Source organism: Pholis gunnellus (assembly GCF_910591455.1).
Source record: "Pholis gunnellus genome assembly, chromosome: 15".
Taxonomy (NCBI): Eukaryota; Metazoa; Chordata; class Actinopteri; order Perciformes; family Pholidae; genus Pholis; species Pholis gunnellus.
Genome location: NC_136542.1, coordinates 14,219,664 through 14,240,840, shown reverse-complemented (window position 1 = coordinate 14,240,840; position 21,177 = coordinate 14,219,664). Strand labels below are relative to the sequence as shown.

Below are 21,177 nucleotides of genomic sequence, written 5' to 3'. Positions count from 1 at the left end.
ATGAGGGATTGTGATTTCTCGGATCAAATGAACGTAGACATTTTTTCCCCAGCTAAATGCATTATATCTATTTCACAAATGAATATTCAGGAACTGGTTACTAAATGTTTTTCCAAAGTCATAATCATGGTATTATTTGATCAAATAACCTATTTTCTAGTTTACTGGCGGGCGAGTTAATGGGAAAATCTAACAACAAAACTTGTTGAGGGCACTATAAGCCAGGTTTAATATTCCAATGAACTCCAATAGGAATACTTAATAAGTGTCCGGTGGTTTATGATGACTTTGGATCTTTAATAATATTTTATCTTGTTTATAACATCACCATAATATGCTATGCATTTTCTAAATATTCTGTCACTGAGTATTTGCGTTTCACTGAACTTTATTCTATCAGCATAGTTTCTGTTGCAGCCACATACCAGTGAGTTAATGCTATTTTGTAATTATGTGGTTTCAGTATTATATTATGGGGGCTGATTGATTTGTATCGCTGCTTATTATCATCCTGACTTCTATTGCATTTCATTTCACCAACTCAATCTGTTCATCCTGCGCTGAAGTTCTGCACATATTTGTTTGCCACTCAATGTTTGTCATGGCTGTAATACTCACAAGCTCACATCATTATATTCCTCCGTAGAACGCCGCCCTGTACATTTGCCATCCTCCGATTATGGAGACAAGTTCATAGGCATAAGTGTATATTATGTCAATAAATAATAGACCAGTCTTTTATTTTGATGGATTATTTTATTGGAGACGCATTTAAGTCTATACATCACTATAACAGAACTGAGATTCAAATATTTCTTCATTTTTTATCACAGCCACCACCTCCACCTCCACGACCTCCACCACATCCTTGTCCTTGTCCTTGTCCTTGTCCTTGTCCTTGTCCTTGTCCTTGTCCTTGTCCTTGTCCTTGTCCTTGTCCCTTCTTCTCCCCCTGTAAAGAATCATAACAACAGCGATTGATGCATTTTCTTAAAAACATAGAGAAATAAATGGCTCTATAGTTTTAATTCTAAAAGTACTCCTACCTTTTCACATTGTCCTTTTTTCTGTAAAAGACAATGGGAAATTATTACGAGCACTACAGTGTTACTGAGTCAGCCAGTGGGGCAAACCAGCATTAAGCACAAATTAGGAAGATGAAAGATGTTTTACCTCGGTTGAGTCCCCTCCTGGGCATTCCTCTGGCTTCTTTCCCATGTTCTAGGAGAGGAAAACAACTTCATAAGCATACCTGTTTTCCTGCTGTTTGTCACAGACTTAAGCTCTGTAAGGAAACCAACTCACCTCGTTGTCGCCTGTGATGGAAAGACAAAAAAGAAACAAAGTCAAAAACTGCAAAGTTACAGAGAAATAACACACAAACAAAAATGTTTTTAAAAGCTTTTTTTTTCTGCACAGAAAACTATTCCAAAACATTCTTAGAGAAATGAAACAATGAATCAAAGAGACTTACACATGTTGTCTTGTTGACGGCTGCAGTAGAAAGTCTTTGTCTGGGGGAAAAAAAGAAAGCGAGGAGAATCGTGAAGTTTCAGTCATTTCAAATAGGCAACAATGCTGCTATTCCTCTACATACCTGGTGCAGAAGTCAAAAGGGTTTGTGTCTAATGTGTGTGCTCAGTCTGCATTTATAGATGAAGAATATGGGTGTGTTAGTTCTGCACGCGAGGCTCGTGTTCTGAAATGTCATTGTTTAATAGTTGTAGGACAGGTAAGATTTGGGTTTGGCCAGGAAATCACCTGACAATGTTTTTGCGTCTGAGAGCTGCTGACAGTTCCACATTAAATGAAGGATCTTTACAGACATTTAAGTGCAGGGGTGTAACCTCAGAGATGAACCTGGCCCGCCCTAGCAGTACAGGTTTTTGTTTTAGTTCTGATTAAACATTTCTTCTTTATTTAAAACTATACTGTTTGCTAAATAGTATACAAAACACAACATGCTGCCTATTACATTAAATATCAAATGATTAAATTGGACATAACTGGAATATGTTCACAGTCTGCGTATTTCGCTGATTATTCATTGTGAAAGTGCCAAATAATGAATTAATGTTGACATGTTCTGTTTTAACGGATTCTTTCTGACTGAAGATTTGAGCGCTGACGGGTCAAGTTAGAGCAAACGAATCCTTTCAGTAACAAAAACATCAAGTTTAATGTGGATATTCTTACTAAGATCATGCGCTTATACAGATGCTGAACTTACTGGCTGTTGTAAACATAATTATTTGAAATTATATCCTGTATTTTGCTAAAGCAGAAACCAATGTGTGCGACTAACTCTACGTATTAGTCATACATGGTACAAGAAAGAGGTAATTGTTGATTGATGCTTTTATTTGATTCTCCCTCGTGCAAAAAGGTTCTGAAGGGTGCAGCAGTCCTAAAGTATAGGGTGGCAGCATTATGCCCAAACATGCAAACAGGTTCTGAAGGGTGCAGCAGTCCTAAAGTATAGGGTGGCAGCATTATGCCCAAACATGCAAACCAAATCCTCGTTTAGAAGCCATGCGGTAAGTGTTGAGATCGTTAACGTAAGTAGTAAAATACATTATATGACACTATAAAAACACTCAAGTCATGCTTTTGTATTTTTACTTTAGGTCACAAAGGTATCAGCACCAACATATTCTTAAAGAATTCAAATGAAATGTGCACATTGCCACTGTCTGAATGTAATGGATTATTATTACTGATGTGTTAAACAATGTAATTGCTATAGAGGTGGAGGCGCTGATTTAAACTTTTTATAATCTTGGGAAGTAAAAATGGAGTCAAATGTACCATAATTGCCTATAAATTGTAGTTGAGTTGAGCTCTAGTAAAATACAAGTATCTCAAAATAAAGTATTTGAGGGAGTAGGAAACTTCACCAGTTAGATATGCAACAGTACCGCCCATGAGGCAACCTAGACACTGCTGTACACATGTTTGTGTTTGTAACAACCAGCTCAAACTGCAACAATAGCAAGATCATCGTCATTGTCTCTCTGGGTATTTCCAGCATATTATACAGATCACAGCTCTAGTTCACAGCTTCACCCTCTTCAGGCATTTCGTAAAACTAGGTTGAAAATGTCACATGTGTTTCTCTAAGATCACTAGAGGACAGACAAACAAACGGGCGTGTGTCCAGGTGAGTTTTTCAGGATACACCCAAAACATGACATGTCCTTTGTTCTCTGAACCGCCGACACGTCTAAACATCTTTGTGGTGTCATATTTTGATCTATGTCTCATGTCAATGCACAAAGTTGAATGTTTGAAGTGCAAACCAGTTATAAAACAAACACTGTACAATCATATTCATTTGGGTGACAGTGTTAACTGTTAACCGAAAAGTTAAATGAAGAAGAAATGGGACAAACTGCAAAGCGATTGCGTGATTATAGAAAACAATGGCGCTAGTTCACAACAAAAATGCTGTTAACTATGAAATACCCACTTTTATTTCATTTTGTACTCTTTATTTCAATTTCACATTATTTTTCATTGCATTATTGTTTCACTTATTCCAATTAATCTCCAGCAGATTTTGATTGAAATAATAAACATGCAATATTTATCATACAATATTATGACATGTATTTTTAGGGCATCAGCCGCAATGAATCGAGCAAAGGAAAGCAGGCTAGGAGGGAGGCGGCCTCTTCCTCGTGCTCCTCTCCTCAGAAGTCAGGACTCTCCCTCATGTGTTGGAGGCTCCAGTTTAAAGTTGATTTGGCGCCATCTAGTGGACATGATGTGAAACAGCTTCATCTTGATGACGGTGCTGCAGAATCCAGCTAATGTGAAGGTGAGTGCAGCTTTACTTTAATATCTCAATTATCTAACGTTATCTATCATCTAAAGAAAAAAATGGTCTTTAAATTATGAGTTTGAGTTACTGTGTGGACAAAAAAAAGGGAATTATCAAATAATATCAATGTCTAATATCAAAGTTGTTTTTAGCTAACTGTAAATGCACTCATTAGCATAAATAATGTGTTATCCCCGAAAGTGAATCTGGTATTAAGTTTAGAGGCAAGTATAATGAACTAATTCTATGTACATTAACCCGACAATAAAAAATATATTATGAGGAAGACTAATTAACTTGTGTGAAGGATATAAACTATTTCTTAGACATGTTAGCAGCTTGTTGGTGAGTTGTTTGGTCCAGACTGAAATAACGTATTATAATCTGTATCTTAAACACAACATTTCCACTTGCTCCATTACTTTGATTTATGCCCAAATACCTGCTAACTAATGGCCTTCATATCAGCCTCAGCTGTACTTTAAGTGCTTAGTGGTAATTAGCTAATGTTAGTATGCTAACACGCTAAACTAAGACGGACAACCAGAGTCTGCATTTAGCATCGGCACTGTTAGCATGTAGCACTGTTAGCATCGGCAGTGTTAGCATGTAGCACTGCTAGAATCGGCACTGTTAGCATGTAGCACTGTTAGCATTGGCACTGTTAACATGTAGCACTGTTAGTATCGCCATTGTTAGCATCGGCACTGTTAGCATCGGCACTGTTAGCATCGGCACTGTTAGCATGTAGCACAATACAGCCCAAAGGTTCCTTGGTCTTGTTCGTTGATTTACAGGTTAAATTACGTTATAATATTAAAATTCAACTACCGGTTTATCCTTTATTTGACATTCAAAGTTCATAAACCTGCTGTAACTCACATACTTCAATAATTTCCAGGTATTTCTTTTCGAGACTTTTCTTAACATTAATTAAAAAAATAGCTCAAATACCTGTAGGCTAAAATATGTAAAGAGCTTTTGCTTATTAGCAGGACTGATCCATGTAGAATGTAAGCAATGCGGAGTGAAATGTAGCTCAGAGGGGTGACTTTCAAAGATGTGTTTGTTTCCATAATGCTCTGACTCTGCTGCCTTTGGCATTTGTCTGCCAGGCTCCCGGTTTGCTGCATGTCATTAGCTGTCAGACTTGGCTTTGGCAAAGGCAGCAGCATGCCATGCATGAAGAATTGTGGGAAATTCTACAGACAACCCCCCCCCCCCCTTTAGTCTTTAGGAAGCTTCTTTAGTACTCTAAACATGTAGTCTGGAGCTTGTAGGAGACGCAGCTGTTGAAACCACAGTGGGAACAAACAACATGCATCTCATTTATGAGGTTGAGATTTATAGAGCGTCACGTTTTAATGTGAATAATAATATCTTGTAAGGATATAACAGAAAAGACGTTTGAAAGCTCCCACACAGAAAACACACACACAGCATGATTACATATAAACATTCTCAAAAACAACAACAAATATAAATCATAAACGTTCATATACCACAAATTGTCAGCACAAATACGGACCCAAAGTCATTATTCACCAACCCTGAAGGCCTTATATATACGCCCCTGGCTTCAGAGAAGAAATAAAGAAACAGTTACAAAATAATCAGATTATGGATATTATAAAACTATTATCTTATTGCCACTGGCAGTAATAGTATAGATTTGCTGCGGCTGCTAAGCATAAGATGACACATGTAAATATATACGCAGTAACAAAAAAAATATTATAATGTCAATTAGGCAATAGCGCCAATATTCTTAAAGATGGTGGGGAGTGGGACGGGATATAGCTAGCATGCTTTGAGCAGAGGATAAGTGAGGAGGGGAAAGAGCAAGTGCTTTAGAGTGAGGGAGTGGGAGAGCATATGTGCAGGAGGGTGGGAGGGTTGGAGAGAGAGAGAGAGAGAGAGAGAGAGAGAGATAGGGGGGGAGAGGACAAGCGGATGGGTGCTGTGAAATCCGTTAACAGGGGAGCTCTGTGTGTTTGTTAGACGTCTTGGCTGCTTGCCCAACTTGGCTCATTGTAATCGAGGCATGATCGTCGACTCCAGGCAGCCCTCTCTGCCGCCTCGGCTGCCTCGCGTCTGGACCCAGCCCAGCTCTCACCGCTGACATGGAAAGACCCGTGAGTGCCTTCTCTCTCCTTTCCCTCTCCCTTCTCCTCCCACACATCTCTCTCTCTCTCTCTCTCTCGCTCTCTCTCTCTGGTGTTAGGTTCCCCCTCTTCCTCCCTCTGCTCTGTCGCAGATTTAGCTGGTGCTACATGCAGCGTTTCAGTTATGTTCTTCCTCTCCCCTGTTGGAGCTTGTGTAGGTGGCAGGAACGCTGGGCAGCGAGGAAGCCTTGGCATCTTTCTCTCTGCAGGGTCCCCCCCCCCCCCCCCCCCCCCCCCTCCCCTCCTCTTCCCTTTCGCCTGCCTGTCCAGGCATGGGTGCCGTCCGCTGGCAGACCCACATCGTCTCTGCGTGTTTTGTGGTTGTGTATTGATGCTGCACACATCACAGAACTCGCCGGGCCGATCCCAGAAGGGGCACCGTCCCCACAACAGAGAGTCTCCCCACTTTGTGGAGGCCGGTGTTTACTTCGGTCTCCGCCATTGGCCTCGCAGAGACTCCGGTTGGGCAGCGTCTACTCCCTTGCGCCTATTCTTGGTGGTATGTCCTCATGGTCTGTTGTGTTTGGATACCCTGACAACTAGAAGCCGTGAGGTAACCACTTTCCAGCCGCTTCTCTGAGTGAGTCCCAACTTTTGCTCACGCTCACCGTGTCTTTGCAGGTTTGACACCCTGCATTCAGGACGTGTAGCTTTTGTTATTTCACTGTTCGTCATTCATTCAACAGTCAACTTCATCTCAGTGGCAGCTATTGTTTGCAGGCGAAACAGTGGCGTCGGTCGAATAAGCGCTATAGTTATTTCTCGCAGTCACAATGTGACGGCCTTTGTGCGCTTCGGTCTCTTGTGCGCTCGCTGTGATTCATCGTCCTGTGCTAATTTCACAGAGAGCAGCCTCGACCCTGTCGTTGAATGACTGACTTTGGCACATCAAGACGGTCTGACCCCTCCGAATAATTTCTACGGAGTTGGGAGAATGGGGTACTTCAAAAGGAATTATGTGTTTTCACAGTTTCAACAAGCAGCGGAGGCAACTATTCTATTGTCACTTGTCCTCAGCTCTGACTAACAACAGTCAGTGATTGATTCAAAGTGGGAAACACTTGTTTTAGCTGATTGAGTCGAGAGATCCTTGTTTTGTTTTGTTTTTCACAATGATTGTCGTTCGTTGAGTATTCACAGAGCGCTGCTGTTTGTGGGCTGAATGAAACTTTGTATACAATATGAAAATAAATGCTGGCTAGCAAAATGCATCATAACTCTGATCCCACCTTTCCAAAAAGATTGACACATATTTGTCTATCGCAGCCTATCATCTGTTGGAAGTTACATTTTGGTGTCTTTGGTGACCCATTTGTTTGAGAAGTTAAATGTTTTTTGTAGTTCACCTCATGGAGCATGAGTCTGTGAAACAATATGTTGCATTTCATATGAGGGAGGGGCTGCCTTGTCACCAGTCTTAATGCTGACATTTCATACAGCATTAAGTATGCATTGGGATGTTTAGGATGCTCAGCAGATGCATTTGGTGCACCAATTTAAAGGACCACTTCAACATTTTGGAATATGTGCTTTCTAGCTAAGAATCTTTTTCGACATCACTTTCATGACTGTGCGTTAAATGTGAAGCTACAGGCAGCAGCTGGCACAAAGTCAAGAAAGTGAATGAGTTAAATTCCCCAAATGTGGTGCTATCCCTTTAAAACAGGTTGCGCAGTACAGCGGTTTTAATGCAGCTTCTTCTTTCATTGTCACACAGCTGACCTGAACCTCTAGTGACCCTGGTCTTTAAAGAGGGCGGTATACTCCCGTGAACCTCACGCTGCGGAGAGGAGTTCCTCCGTCACCATTCACAGTCACAGTCAGGTGAAGGAACCACACAGATCCAGAGAGACTACGCAGAGCAGATTGGAGAGGGAACAGGAAGCTGCTGCAGGCTGAAATGAGATCTCTGTGTTGGGCATGGTTGACGCCTCCCCATTATCACTCTGTGATAGTATCCTATTCTGGCCTCTTTTGAATATTTCTGCACATTTCTTCATGTTCGCAGTTGGCACAGTGTGTTAAAGAGGGATTTTAATGAAAGGAAGTGTTACTCACACACACCTAGTTGCTGCTCCATGAGAGCACATGGAGATTTTCAGAATGGGGCCTCTTGTCGTGTGAGGAGGCATGCTCTGCTGACCGCATTGGGATGTTTAGGATGCTCAGCAGATGCATTCTCTCTGTGTAACCGAGCTTCTTAATGAATGCTCCATCTGTGGCGGGTGTGAGAGTGCCTCAGTGCTGCGTGTTATCGCAGTGCACGCAGTCGTGCATTGAAAACCCTCAAATACCAAAAGCTGGCATGCAATGTCTGCTCAGAGTTTAATCATTGTTTTAATTAATCAGATAGTTATTTAAATGACATTTTTGGCTACTGTTATTATCAAAGTAAGGTTGAAAAAAGGGTTTTGTTTTGATATCTGTACACTAGTATCAACAAAATTCATACGGCGCTCAAAAGCTAAAAATACAAAAAAAGTTCAGTTAGTGCAGATGCACTAAAGACATGTTTTGCACACAAGGCTTTCATTTTTAAATGTGAGGTTACTGATCTGACGTGTCCCTTTCCAGAACCCCAGTGAGATGATGCCTAAGAGGGATCATGAGCGGGACCAAGAGCTGGACAAGAAGATCGAGGCTCTCCGCAGGAAGAATGAAGCGCTCATGAAGAGGCACAAGGTACGGGCAGGTGCTTGCAAGCAGAGAGGCTGTCTGGGTCTTGTGTCTTTTCTATGAGAGCCTGAAGCTCTTTCAGGCTTCCTGATTAATCTGTTGTTTTCATTGTGTTGTATTTAGGAGGTGGAGGAGGACAGGAAGAGGGCAGAAGAGGAGGGAACGGCGCTACAGAGCCACAAGGCCAAAGCTGAGGATCTTACCATCACAATCAGCAAGTCCACCAGTGTGAGTTTCTCAATAGTTCTTGAAAAGCTCACGCGTCAAAGCACTGCTGTTATTGCTGACAGCAAATCTCAGTCACACTTTTTTTCTGAGGACAAGAAGAAAATATTTTTAGAATATGTTTGTGTCTTTGGTCCGGAGCAGGATAGCCGCGTGGTGGTCACGAAGCCATTCTGCGGTGGTTCACCGGCTGGGAAAGGACAGCAGGAGGCCGGGCCCGACAAGGGGGGGGAAGGCCCACCGCAGGGGGCTGGGCGAGGCCACAGGAAGCAGCTAACGGTCACCATGGCTGGCAAAAAGGTAAATACACTGCAGTCCCAATTTCCACTTAAAGCGACAAGGACAAATATGGGAAACCCCCAAAAACCCCTGAGGTTTACCTGTAATACATGAAGGAATAACAAAAGCAATTCCTCATTCAGTACACCGAGCTGAAAGCAATGTGATCAACCAATAGGTTTTATGTACAAAGCAAGTAAGATGACTTGCAAAGAATGCAGGAGCTCTTAAGAAGGATGGATATGCACATGGATATGTGGGAGGGGTAAATGTTCTGATTTGTGCTCATGAATAAAAAAGGTTGTATTGCAACAAATTTGAACCCTGAAATGAATAATCTTTATGCATGTTTTGGACATGAGAAGGTTTGGCTCTGTGGCTACAGATATGACACCCTAATATGAGTACCTGTCTCTCCAGGGTAAGAGGGTGGTGAGTGAGAGGCCAGAGAGGAGGCCCGGCCCTTCGGACATCAAGAGTCCTACAGATGACGGACCGGCGAGGAGTGTGGAGTCAGCTGGGAGGGGGAATCAGCCGCCTCACACGACCAAGAGAGACGCAGCAGAACAGGTCTGAATCGGACACTGTGAGCACTCCAGTGATCGTACGCTTCAGCATTTAAAACCCCGGCATGCACCCTCCTGCCTGTTTCCACTCCCTGACCCCGCTTTGTTCGTTCTCGTGCTGCACCGACGTGTTTTACATAGCTGTCAGACATGTGGGCTGGCCACTCCCCTCCAGTGATGGAGCACAATGGTCTGTGGACAGGAGGTGGACAGGGGCAGTGACTGACTGGTGTGGGAAGAACGGAGGGGGGGGCTACTAATAGAGCTGTTGGTAGATGTGCTGTAGAAACAAACCTTCAAAAGGCCTGGAGCCCTACTCCTACTTTTTTATGTTAATCCCACTCAGATCTGATAGATATTTCTCTTCTTTTCTCCCTCTGAAGTGGGTATTTTTTTAGCAAAGGAAAACTCACTCAATCGTTTGGGTTTAGATTCCTTTTGGCCTGTTAAGTTCACAGAGTCCCTCTAGGGCCGTGCAAGATAGATCGATGCTTTCATAGCTCTTGTTATTGGTAGCATGAGATCAGAGATGGCATGTTTAACATCAATAGCTTCACTATATACTGTCGGTCTCAGATTCCATATTTACCGCAGATAGGCAGAGACTCGTGCACATGCAGAACCCCCGGCCAGGCTGTGAAATGCCACACTGTCATTGAACCCCCACCCCCGGGTATGCAGAACAGCTGCTCTGCCTCAGTCTGACACACACACACACACAGGCTGCTCAATCAGTGAGTTCATGCACAGCACAGACAGCTGATCCTCACCACTGTAAACACAGAGGTGGGAGGGGTCTCCGGACACAAAGCCATTGGAGGCTCTTGCTAAATATGTATAAATACATCTGCCTCTGATTGGCTGATACGCTGAGCGCTGCAAACTGTCCCGTCTGAGTTAATGTGCACTACACCTATGGGCTGAACACGCTGCTCTCTTTGCCTGTTTGGTCCCTTCACTTATCATGTGAACTGAATCAGCACTTGAACAGTGGCCAGCGCTCCAGTCTGTGAGTCCCAGAGAACTGGTTTCCACGTGGTCCCTGTTTACATAATATCATATTTACATATTGAGAGCTGCAAAAGGGTGTTGATGGGAGGAGACAATGTTTGTTTGGAAAAGATCCATGACATGCTGCACATATATATGGCCTCTGAAATATATTCTAATGAGTGTGTGTGTGTAAATAAATAATGACTGCGAGAGGGGTGTGGTTATTTGGCAGATTGTAATGCCTGGAAGTACCTCAAGACAAATCTGTCAGTTCACACTCATGAGAAAGGAAATGCAGAGGGAGGGAGTGAGGGGAAAATAGGGGGCTTGGGGGGAGAAAGGGAGAGACTCCTGGCAGCCCACCGTCTGTTTCCAGCCTCCATCTCTCCTCTCTCCTCTCTGGAACCTTTAGTGGTCTGCTCTCCTCTGGCACAATTGTTTCCCCATTCCCACCATCCTGAAAGGACCGATTTGATCTAATTAACATTCGACTGCCTTCTCGCTGTGAAAAGGCTCATTATGCTGCCAAAGAGACGGGCCTGGCGAGGTGCCAGGAAAGGGTCAGAGAAGGAGAGGAAGAAGGAGTGAGAGGAGAAAGAAGAGAAGAAATAAGGTAGTCGGGGGTCTTTTGTGTTTGTGCATAAGCCAGGCAGCGTTTGGGTGTGGGTCGGAGAGTGCATGTGGGTGTCATTGTTTGCAGGTGCACTAGACCACTCTGTCCAGCATTTATTGTTGCTCCCACCTCGACACTGTTCAAATGTTGCTGTTAACGGCAACATGACTCATCCACTGTGATCACCGGAGTACATCTTCGCAGAAGCACACTCAAAATTCAACACACCCGCAAACTGCGCTCTGCTTGGTGACCTCATTGCAGAGCGGACATTTAAAACTGACCCACAAGTGACAAATGAAGCTGTAGGACCGTTAGTCCACTTGGGGGCAGTGTAGGCCCCTAAATCCTCCGTCTGTGCCCTCGCTTGATTTGTTTTCAGAGTTTAAGGCGGAAGTAATGTGCCTCTTTTTTAACCGTGTTTAATTGGCTGACAACAAGTTGCTGTGTCACCTTCATTGTCGTTGTGTTGATCTTCCTTTTATTTCTTGTCTCTCCTCTGTGACAGGACGGGGTTAAACCAGGGCAGCAGCACACCGAGGACCAGCACAGGCTTTCAGAGCAATGCCAGGTACCACAATGCCTCAGTTGACATAAACACACACAACACAATAACATGCATATTGTCACCATCTCTAATACGTATACCCATCTCAAAGTGTTGTATCTCTAGCTGAAAACAAATGTAGAATACAAGGTTTCCACATGACAGCGCCACTATGTGAGCTCACGAAACACACAGGGATGCAAATACACGCTTCTCATCACAAACGCTCACATGCAGACAAGGCACAACACGCTCGTCCCCATCTGCCTCCCGCCGGCTCACGTGTTAACGTTGCTGGAGTAGCTCAGAGCTGTCGCGCAGATCCTTCCTGCGACAAACTAATAAGGCTAATAGGGAGGGTGGGCTTCAAAGGCACAATAAGGGATGCTGTTCATGCCGCTCTGCCTCTCTGTACCTTGCTGGCTTTGCAGCTGCAGCTCAAGGGAATACAATGCTTAGAGGTTTTTTTTAAGGTGTCGTGTAAGGGGTAAAGGTCACACAGCCGTTGGATTTGATAGCTGCTTTGTTTAACAAATGTGTAGGAAACCTCTTCTGGCATTTTCAGGCCTAAACCAGTGCAGCTTTGGAGGAAACAATTGAGAATATTAGCAGGATCGTTCTTAGTCACCATGTAGCAGTCTATCTAAATGTCATGCACGTGTCTGAGCCGGAGTCCTGCTCTCTCTCAGCACTGGCCAGACTCCCTGTGCTCCTCTACCTGCCTTGGCCCCTGACAACCTCCCTGCGAGGCCTCAGGGAGGCGAGAAATTGAAAAGTGCTAATTAGCAGGGCGGCTGTGGTGTCATCAGGAGACGGCCTGTTGGAACATGCTAGAAGCGGCCTCACTTGTGCACACTGACGTTCTCCTGGGGCCAGAGGAGAGGGCGGGGGGAGGAAAACAGAGGGATGAGCACAGATGCCATGTTCTCCAATAAATGTACACATGAAGGCAACATGTTTACTCGGCTGTGATTGGTCCACACCTGAGAGGAAAACATCACCCGTCATGTGCCGTTTCTCTCTCTCTCTCTCTCTGTCGTAAAATGCTGATTGTTTTTCCCTTTTACTCACACAATTTGATTTTTTTTTTCTCCAAACAGCAAAAAACAGACACTCATAAGCACTTTCTCTCTCTGGGACTGCTGGTGTTTTTTACGTGGTTTCCATCGGAGCACAGCAGTGTTTGTAGTCCTGGTTTTGCTCCAGGGCTTTGTAACAAGAGCACACAGCCTCTGTCTCCTTTGATGTGTTAAAGAGCCTGCATCACATCTCCCTTTAGCATCAGCAAGCAATCCTTTCTGCTCTCCGTGGCAGCAAATAAACAGGTTAAGAGGGGAATGGAGGAAGGGGATCTAATTGCGTTTACTGGACACCCTTTTACAGGAATAATATCTCAAAGAATTTGATTGCGTTGCCTTGCAGTCGTCACGGTAGACAAACAAGGAGCTCTTTGTATTTAAACAGGAGCCGACTGGAATTGACCGACACTCACCGTCAGTGTTTACAGCGATGCAGCGCTCGGCATTTACAGTAAAGTGGAACCCATGAAAATAATATCCTTGTTTGTTCCTTTTCTTTTGAACCCTACTGATCTGTATACTGCCCTGTTGCTTTGTTTAGAGACGAGAAGCTGTTTCATGAGCAGCCATGCTTGACGCGAGGCTGTTGTTGAGCTTTACTGCTCTGATTAGTGTGTGGAGTGACGCTTCGGATGTATTGCATATTTCAAATGCAACTGTTTTGTGTCTGCTAAAGGAGCCGGAGAGCCTGCAGGCCAGCACAGACCTCAACATCCCCACGTCGAAAGAGGAGCAGGAGGAGTATGTGCGGTGGAAGAAAGAGCGCCAGCAGATCGACAGGGAGAGAGTGGCACGCCACAAAAACGCCAAGGGCCAGTGGAAACGGGCGTGGGACGTGGACAAATCTGAGAACATGTAAGACTTCTCAGCACTCACTCTTCCCAAGGCACCTCTGCTAATGTCTTAGATTTCTTACAGCTGTCCCTCCGGGTGATATTTCATTGGCTCCCTCTATTTTTATATTGGAGAATTCAATTCCAGGAAATGTTGGCTGGACACAGATTAGAGTGTTATCTTTCCAGTGTTGGAAATCTACATCTCTATCCATAGTCTTCAATCCCCTTAGTTATAAAACAATGCTTCTCTTTTGTTTTACTTACATCGTCTTGCTGAGACTTCATGAGAAGATTGATGCCACTCTAATGTCTGTATGCCAGCAGCTAGCTAGCTTACCTTTAGCATAAGCTCCACTCACACCGGCACACCTGTCACCTGTCGTCTTAAAATGATTGATTAGGAAGAATTGACCCTACCCTTGAGTGGAGGCAATGTCAGGCTGAAGATGAAAACAGAGTGTAACAAGTTCATATCAGGCAAAATATCCCCTGCCTCGCAGTTATTTTAAGAATCAATGCTTCTCTCCTCTTCTTTTACTTCTGAAGTTAGTGAAAAGCTTCATTCACTGTTAGTGCAGATGTAGATAACAAACTAACTGACCTTGAAGAACATCTGGTGTCTTTCTATTTACATTAGATGAGGTGCTCACGAGTCTAGATCTTGTGAAGTCAATTATTAGGTAAAATAATTACCTTTCAGGCTTGTATCCTTGCATCCTTGCATCCTTGCATCCCTGTATGACCAGTTATGTAACAGTGTGTAAGCCTATCTGGTTGTGTATTCTCACACTGTGAAGATTGAGTTTGATTACAGGAGGAATGAGATACAGCCCAGTCATTCTAAGTGTTTGTTGGATTTCAAACAAACCAGACTGTGGCGCAAAGATTTGCAGAGTGAATGAATGTGCTGTTTAAGTAAGCTTCAAAATGTAAAGAGACAAAAGAGGAGCGGCTATTTTTGACTTGGGATAAGGGATGGAATACCTTGCCTTATTTGGCGAGGCTTCAACAAGGCCCTCGGGTAAGAATAGAAGAGGAAGTGTGTTTTTGATTCAACAATGTAGATGGCTTCACTGGATGTGAAATGCAAGAGTGTGACTCATGCAGCAAAAAACCACTCACCGATTCTGCAAAATCTCAGATTTACATAACAGATGTACAATAATGATACTTGAACGTCAGAGGAGCCTGTTGATGGGATGGAGATGGGCCGTTATGCCCCCTCAACAGAAAGCGATTATAAGACACTGCTTGCATCGGTTTGTGTTTCTGTCTTAACTGAACCTCTGCTTTTAGGTTTTCGGACAAATCCCTCGCTGACAGAGACTGGGGGCCCTCCAGCAGAGGTGAGACATTCACGAAGCGCAAACTGAGAAGATGAGGAAAAGGACCGTTCACGTCACAGTGTGATGATAACATGATGTTTCCATTATCTGAGTCCTCTTTCCTTTTTATCGAATCAGTTTCTTTCTATTTCAGGTGGACGAAATACTAGAAGAGGATCGTCCCGAGCAGGTGCGATACCCCACACTTCAATATAATTATTTTATTCGTTTAGTACGTTTAAAATCATCATACTGGAGACCTTTTGTGAATTCTTCTTATTTTCAAGTGTAAATGAAATCACATTCTGAGAGCGTCTTGCAGCTATAGTTTGATATTTTTGTTGAAACAGGATATTGGTGTGGAAAATAATTCACGTGGGGTTCATTAAACAGGGTTAACTTGTAGGATATCAGCTAGTAAGAAAAAGGCAGATCATTTTGAGGGGGAGGTTCTTCTGCCGAAATGAGAACTGTCTTTTTATGTAAAATGTCATTTAATCGTGACTCAACCTTTGGTATTCTTCTGTCCTAGGTCATGAGAAGCGAGGCAAAGACAAGGGAGCTAAAGACGTGCTAGTGATGAGCAGTAAAGCAAAAGGCATAGATCGTCTGACTGGGAGAGCCAGGAGGTCAGTAGCAGCTAAACGTCATCTACAACCTGATATTACAGTTGATTGAACCCGGGGGCACGAATTGAGCCTGAATTGAGTGTTACGGGAAAACATACTATGACGAGTGGAATACGTGAAACGACTGTGCGAAGGCTGTTGTTGTTTTCCAGCGCGTTCCCTTAGATGTCACGAGGCTTGATTTAGAAGTTGTGGCAGCTGACTAAATAACCCAGAAGGCTTCGTTTCGGCATGGAATTCTTTTTTTTCCTCCTCCAGCCATCCTGTGTTGTGAAACAAGCTACTGTGCTGGGTGGTGAGGAGGCTTTCAGTGTGTGTTGTTACACAAGCATTGCGTCATCTCAAAAAGCCACGAGGCCACAGACCCAGGAGTGAGGCATTATGGCCTTTTAGTGTGAAAGTGTAATGTGCCAGATGATTTCCTCTCCATGCGTCTCACTGATGGAGCTAGGAAAGGGTCAGGGGACCAAAACAGGTGCAAAACAGCATGCAGGTGTGTCCTCACAGATTCTTGTTATCAGGGTGAGCTGAATTCATAGCTGGGAACAAATTGTAGTGTAGTGAGCGGCAGCTCTCAGGCCAGACCAAAGCTAACTAGAGCTAACCTAAACACAGCCTTCTATCTCCACTTCTCTCATCCTTTACTTTCTCTTATAAGACTATACAATGCACTTTCATGCCAAGAGTTGGATGAGAAGATTGACACAATTCTCATGGTATGGTACATGTGAAGCTTCAACCAGGAGACGCTGAGCTTAATTTAGCAGGAAGACTGGAAATAGGGGCAAACAGATGGCCTGGCTCTGTCTGAAGATAACAGAATACCCCTTCCAGCACCTGTAAAGCTCACTAATTATAGCATATCTCCTTTTTTGTCATCATATTTTGTTACCTCAGGACAGAGCCAATCTATCTGTTGTCCAATTTCCTGTTTTAATGATAAGCTGAGCTAATTGGCTGCTGGCTGTAGCTTCATATTTACCGCACAGTAAGAAAGTTATCGATCTTCTCATTTAACTCTCGGCGAGAAAGCAGTAAGCGTATTTCCCAAGCTGTCAAACTATTTAATTAGCCGTTCTGTGAGGTTTACTGTACATTGCATGTGGTAATGAAAAGAACAACAGATTAACAACACGCTCTTTTTTAAATGGTTCCCTTTATTTATTTTTTTAGATGGCAGGCAAATGAAGACGGAGAGAACGAACAGGTGAGATATCAAACCTGTGTGAGTGTAAAACTGTCTTGCTTCATAAATGTCACTGCAACATTGATTTGTTGTTCTAATCTCATCCTCTAGTCTGCTGACACGACGTTAGAAGAGTTTTTGGAGGAACTCGACGCCCTCACAGATGCCGAGGTGGAAGATCAGAAAGATGAGGACTCGAAATTGAAGCTGTCGCTCAACCCGAATTCCCTGAGTACATCTGAGGAAGTGAGTGGATCCACAGCAGCCCCCACTCAGGGGAAGGCAGAGGCCTCGTCCCCTCAGGGTTCGGAGAAGAAAGTGCGTTTCTCAGAGGCGCTCTTCCAGGTGGCTCACACAAAGCAAACCACAGGCTCTCAGGACTCTGCCTGCACGAGGTCCTTAAAAGTCTCCTCACCTAGAAAGAACCAACACATAGTGCAGGGGCCACAGCAGCCTCTGGAAAGTGCCAAGCAGGAGGATGTTAGTCCTCAGGATCAGGGAGGTGGTCCGCCTGCTCCTCCTGTTGCCCAGCAGCAGGCTTCTGAAACTGAATGTATTAAAGAAGACAGCCCCCTCCCCACCGCTCCCAGCTCCCCCTCTGCTGAAAACGCCTGTGCCTCGCTACAGCCGAGCTCTGTCCAGCCTGTAGAGCTTGCCAAGTGCAACATCAGCAACACAAACACAGGTATGCAATAGCTTCGATGGACCTGACATTTCTGCGATGCGGATGATATATAACTAAACTAGTGTTGGTTTTCTTTCAAAGAGGAACTAATAGACTCTGGCCTGTCTGTGCTGAGCCTGGAGTCGGGAGAAACACACCCAACACACTCCACCAGCAGCGACAAGGTCAGTGTGAGAGACAGGAAGAAGGGTGAGAAGATCAATAGATGTGTAAATGGACCGATGGAGGGAAGTGCAAATGGAGGATGAGTTAAATGAGAGAGAGAGAGAGAGAGAGAGAGAGAGAGAGAGAGAGAGAGAGAGAGAGTATATCTGCACTGCAGCTGTGGATATACCTCTGAGGCCTGTTGGCGCACGATAAATAGTCTCATGAGAGAATGCCCCTTTACCTCATCCACCACTGAAACAGCTTGATAATATATAATTTCATGCTGAGATTCTTAATATAGAAAATAAATTAATATTATTTGAATTATGGAAAATGAATAAGCTTTAACTTGTACTTTTGTGTATGTTTTTCTCTCTTTTTTTTGCAGGCAAGAGAGCATGGGAAGATCGTTTGACATTTTCTGGACGTAAATACTGAAACCAAATCACAGCGACACAGAGCCTTTGTCTTTTTGTATTTGCATTTTGCTTCGGGCAGCTCGTTTGAGTTACCCTGTCTGTGGCTTACACACAAAACCCTGGTTTCATTTTGCTGTGGCGCCTCCCACCTGTGGACGTTTTCAAAACTGTCTGAAATTTGACGAAGGAATGGTGAACGTTTTTTCCTGCTCAAATATTTTTTACATCCAAGCACTTTATAGGTATAAAAGTATGTGTACTGACACATTTTTCAACATGTTAATACGCTGCTTCAGTGCAATATCATTGAATGTTTACATTTGTATGAAAATGTCAGGGTACATATCAGGAGGCTACACTTAGATAGCTCTTGAAAAGCCACGGTCAAATTATCTAGTGCCTGATTCTGCCTTAGAGGTACTTTCAATAAGTGAAGACTGTATTATATGTTGATTCAGTAGTGACAGACCTACAGTACAGTCTGTATTTGTACACATAACAACTGTGTGATTACACACATTATTTATTGCTTCCAGCATCAGTCAATGGCCTTTAACTAATCAGAAATCACTACAGTATTAAAGGGCACCTCTGAGACTTATTGTCTCATTGGCCACTGACCAAAACAGTTAAGTTGTTAACTTCCTAAAATATTACTACTGACATAAAAGTGTTTCATTATTATTGTTACTACGAACGTTTAAAGGGGGACTCCGTCCATTTCGCACGTCGAGCTCAGTGAACTCGTCATGGTCAAAAATAACAAAATAACCCTGATGATGTCATAGTGATGTCATCAAGGTTATCTCAATTTGGAATTCACTAATTGAACAGAAAGCTTACGTTGAGAAACTAAGGAGTAAGGTGATTGCAAGGCAGATATGATCTAAGAGAAGCTATCAAGTTGGATTATGGGAAATGTAGTCTTGAGGATTAAAGGTTAAAGTTTGACCCAATCTAGGGACTAAAAGTCCTATCTTTGTGCTCTGCTACACAGATTTAAATGATTCTTTGGTGTCTCCAAAGTCCCCAAACTTAATATAAATACAGCTCTTAATCACTGGACTCCTCCTTTAATGTTAAGCTAACATTCAGCTAATAGCAAAATCCACATTGCTGGCATAACAATATGTAGCTTGGAGAATAATAAATGACACTGTGGAGCTAAAATCTCACTCTTGCCCTTTAACACATTGTTATTGTGTTGTATAAAGTTGGCACCGTTTTACAGCTGAATCCCAATTATCTGCTCTTCCTCAGACTCAGTACATGTTTCTCAGCACTTAATATGAAATTGCAATGTACTGTGTGTCTGTAATTTGAAACAACTGACAGTAGAGACTTGAAAGTCAACAATTGTGAATCAAAACTAATTTGAGAACTAAAACATTATCTGCAATTGCTCACTCCTGCTGGTTTCAAACACAGTCCCAGTTGATAACAGCCTCCAACGTTTCCTCTGTTGAAGATTTTGGCCCCTGTGGGACCGACAGTCAAAACACTGGGATTCAGCTGAAATTCTCTTTTCGCATTGTTTTGTAATTTGTTCTCTTTTATAATCACAAGAGACACTAATATTTTTGAAAAGCTAGTGAAGCTTCAAGAATTCAGCCAGCTGTTGTGCCTTGCATATTGGCTTCTTCAAACACTGAAGGTTTACGTTTATTTCATGGCCTGTACCGTAGCACACAGTAGTGTTAAATGGACTGTATTAACAGTTCTGCATCAACATTGAATTTATTTATTTGCCTCTCCATTTTGGACAACACAATGTTAACCAGAATTATTTTACAAATCTGCCATGTATTTGTATTTGTTTTTATTTATTAGCAGTCTGTGATTTTATTGTTGGTATCAAGTGACAGCTGTAATAAGAAGCCTTACAAGAACTCTGTCCTCAAAGACGTTGTGGGCTTGTGTCAGCGCTACAGTAGTAAACCGTTATGTAACCCTCAGTAGAGAACAGAGTGGACATGTGGTCAGCTTCAGCTGTGGTTACATAAAATACAAATCACCAGGAACCCCACGAAGCGAGTCAGACGGTTTGAGGCCAGTCTAACCATCAAGAAAGAAAGTGTTGTGTTTTTGAATCGGGGCCTTGTTCTATATTATATATAGAATTTGAATGGATGGTAACAGAAACTGTTTAAAAAACATGTCATACAGATTGCCTCTGAGATATTTAAAATTCCCTGTGGGACTCAATTTAGATAAACGAAATTTAGGACCTACAACCATAGAGCAGTTGAGCATCTGTCCTCGTCTAGCGTTTTACACATCGCCATTGTCACCTCGCTTGAATGTCAAATTTAGGAGGTGGTTGTGATTGTCTTGCTCCTCCTGGGTTTCCACTGCTGTCCTACAGGTTTTCACATACGCTCATAAGGAAGGAATAACTGTGAGGGTGTGTGTCGAGGTGTGATCCCTGCTAATTTAAATCAGTGTGCACCATAGCTTAGTTTGGAAGAAGGCATACAGAACATCAATAAAGTTTCTTTCTGTATCTCAAACTCAAAATCATGACTGGCATTGTTTTCTTGCATGTTCACCCTCTCTCTTACCCTCTCCCTCACTCCCTGTTGCACCTGCGATTAACGCCACTCTAAACGCCTATCTCTGGAGAGTTGTTACATCCTAAGAAGAAACAAAAAGCATGGCCGCTGTGGTGGAGAGAAAAGAGGGGAGATGTGACAGAAATGCAGAGCACATTCATCACCAGCCAATATCGTTACACCTCGGTCCGCTGAGTCTGCCTTCATGCTGGATTTGATTAATTTCAGATGAGCTCCCTGGAGGGTTGTTACATTGGAAACGACTCCCTCTCAGCCCTACAGGTGGGACCTCCCATAGGTGCTACTATTTTAATTATCTCCTCCCAAGGCTATCTCCATAGCAGCCTTCTGCCACTCAAATGTTGGGCCTGTGACCTGCACAGTGAGTCCAGGAGCCTCATTCTCCTCGAGGATGAACAGGAATGCCAAGTT

General features: G+C 43.2%; 1 protein-coding gene across 2 annotated transcripts; it reads left to right on the top strand.

Moving 5' to 3' along the window:
- Positions 1 to 5,762: 5,762 nt before the first annotated feature.
- On the top strand, positions 5,763 to 20,688 carry ccdc9b (coiled-coil domain containing 9B). Of its 2 annotated transcripts, XM_079174213.1 has the most exons (15): positions 5,763 to 5,958; positions 7,706 to 7,812; positions 8,563 to 8,670; positions 8,788 to 8,892; positions 9,034 to 9,189; positions 9,589 to 9,738; positions 11,849 to 11,911; positions 13,643 to 13,821; positions 15,099 to 15,148; positions 15,282 to 15,317; positions 15,660 to 15,756; positions 16,930 to 16,963; positions 17,054 to 17,627; positions 17,709 to 17,791; positions 18,163 to 20,688. In XM_079174213.1, the coding sequence occupies exons 3-15, from the start codon at positions 8,575 to 8,577 to the stop codon at positions 18,187 to 18,189; spliced, it is 1,650 nt and encodes a 549-aa protein (XP_079030339.1). In that variant the 5' UTR covers positions 5,763 to 5,958; positions 7,706 to 7,812; positions 8,563 to 8,574; the 3' UTR covers positions 18,190 to 20,688. The 2 variants fall into 2 exon arrangements, with proteins under 2 accessions (XP_079030339.1, XP_079030338.1); XM_079174212.1 differs by lacking the exon at positions 7,706 to 7,812.
- The last annotated feature ends 489 nt before the right edge of the window (positions 20,689 to 21,177 follow it).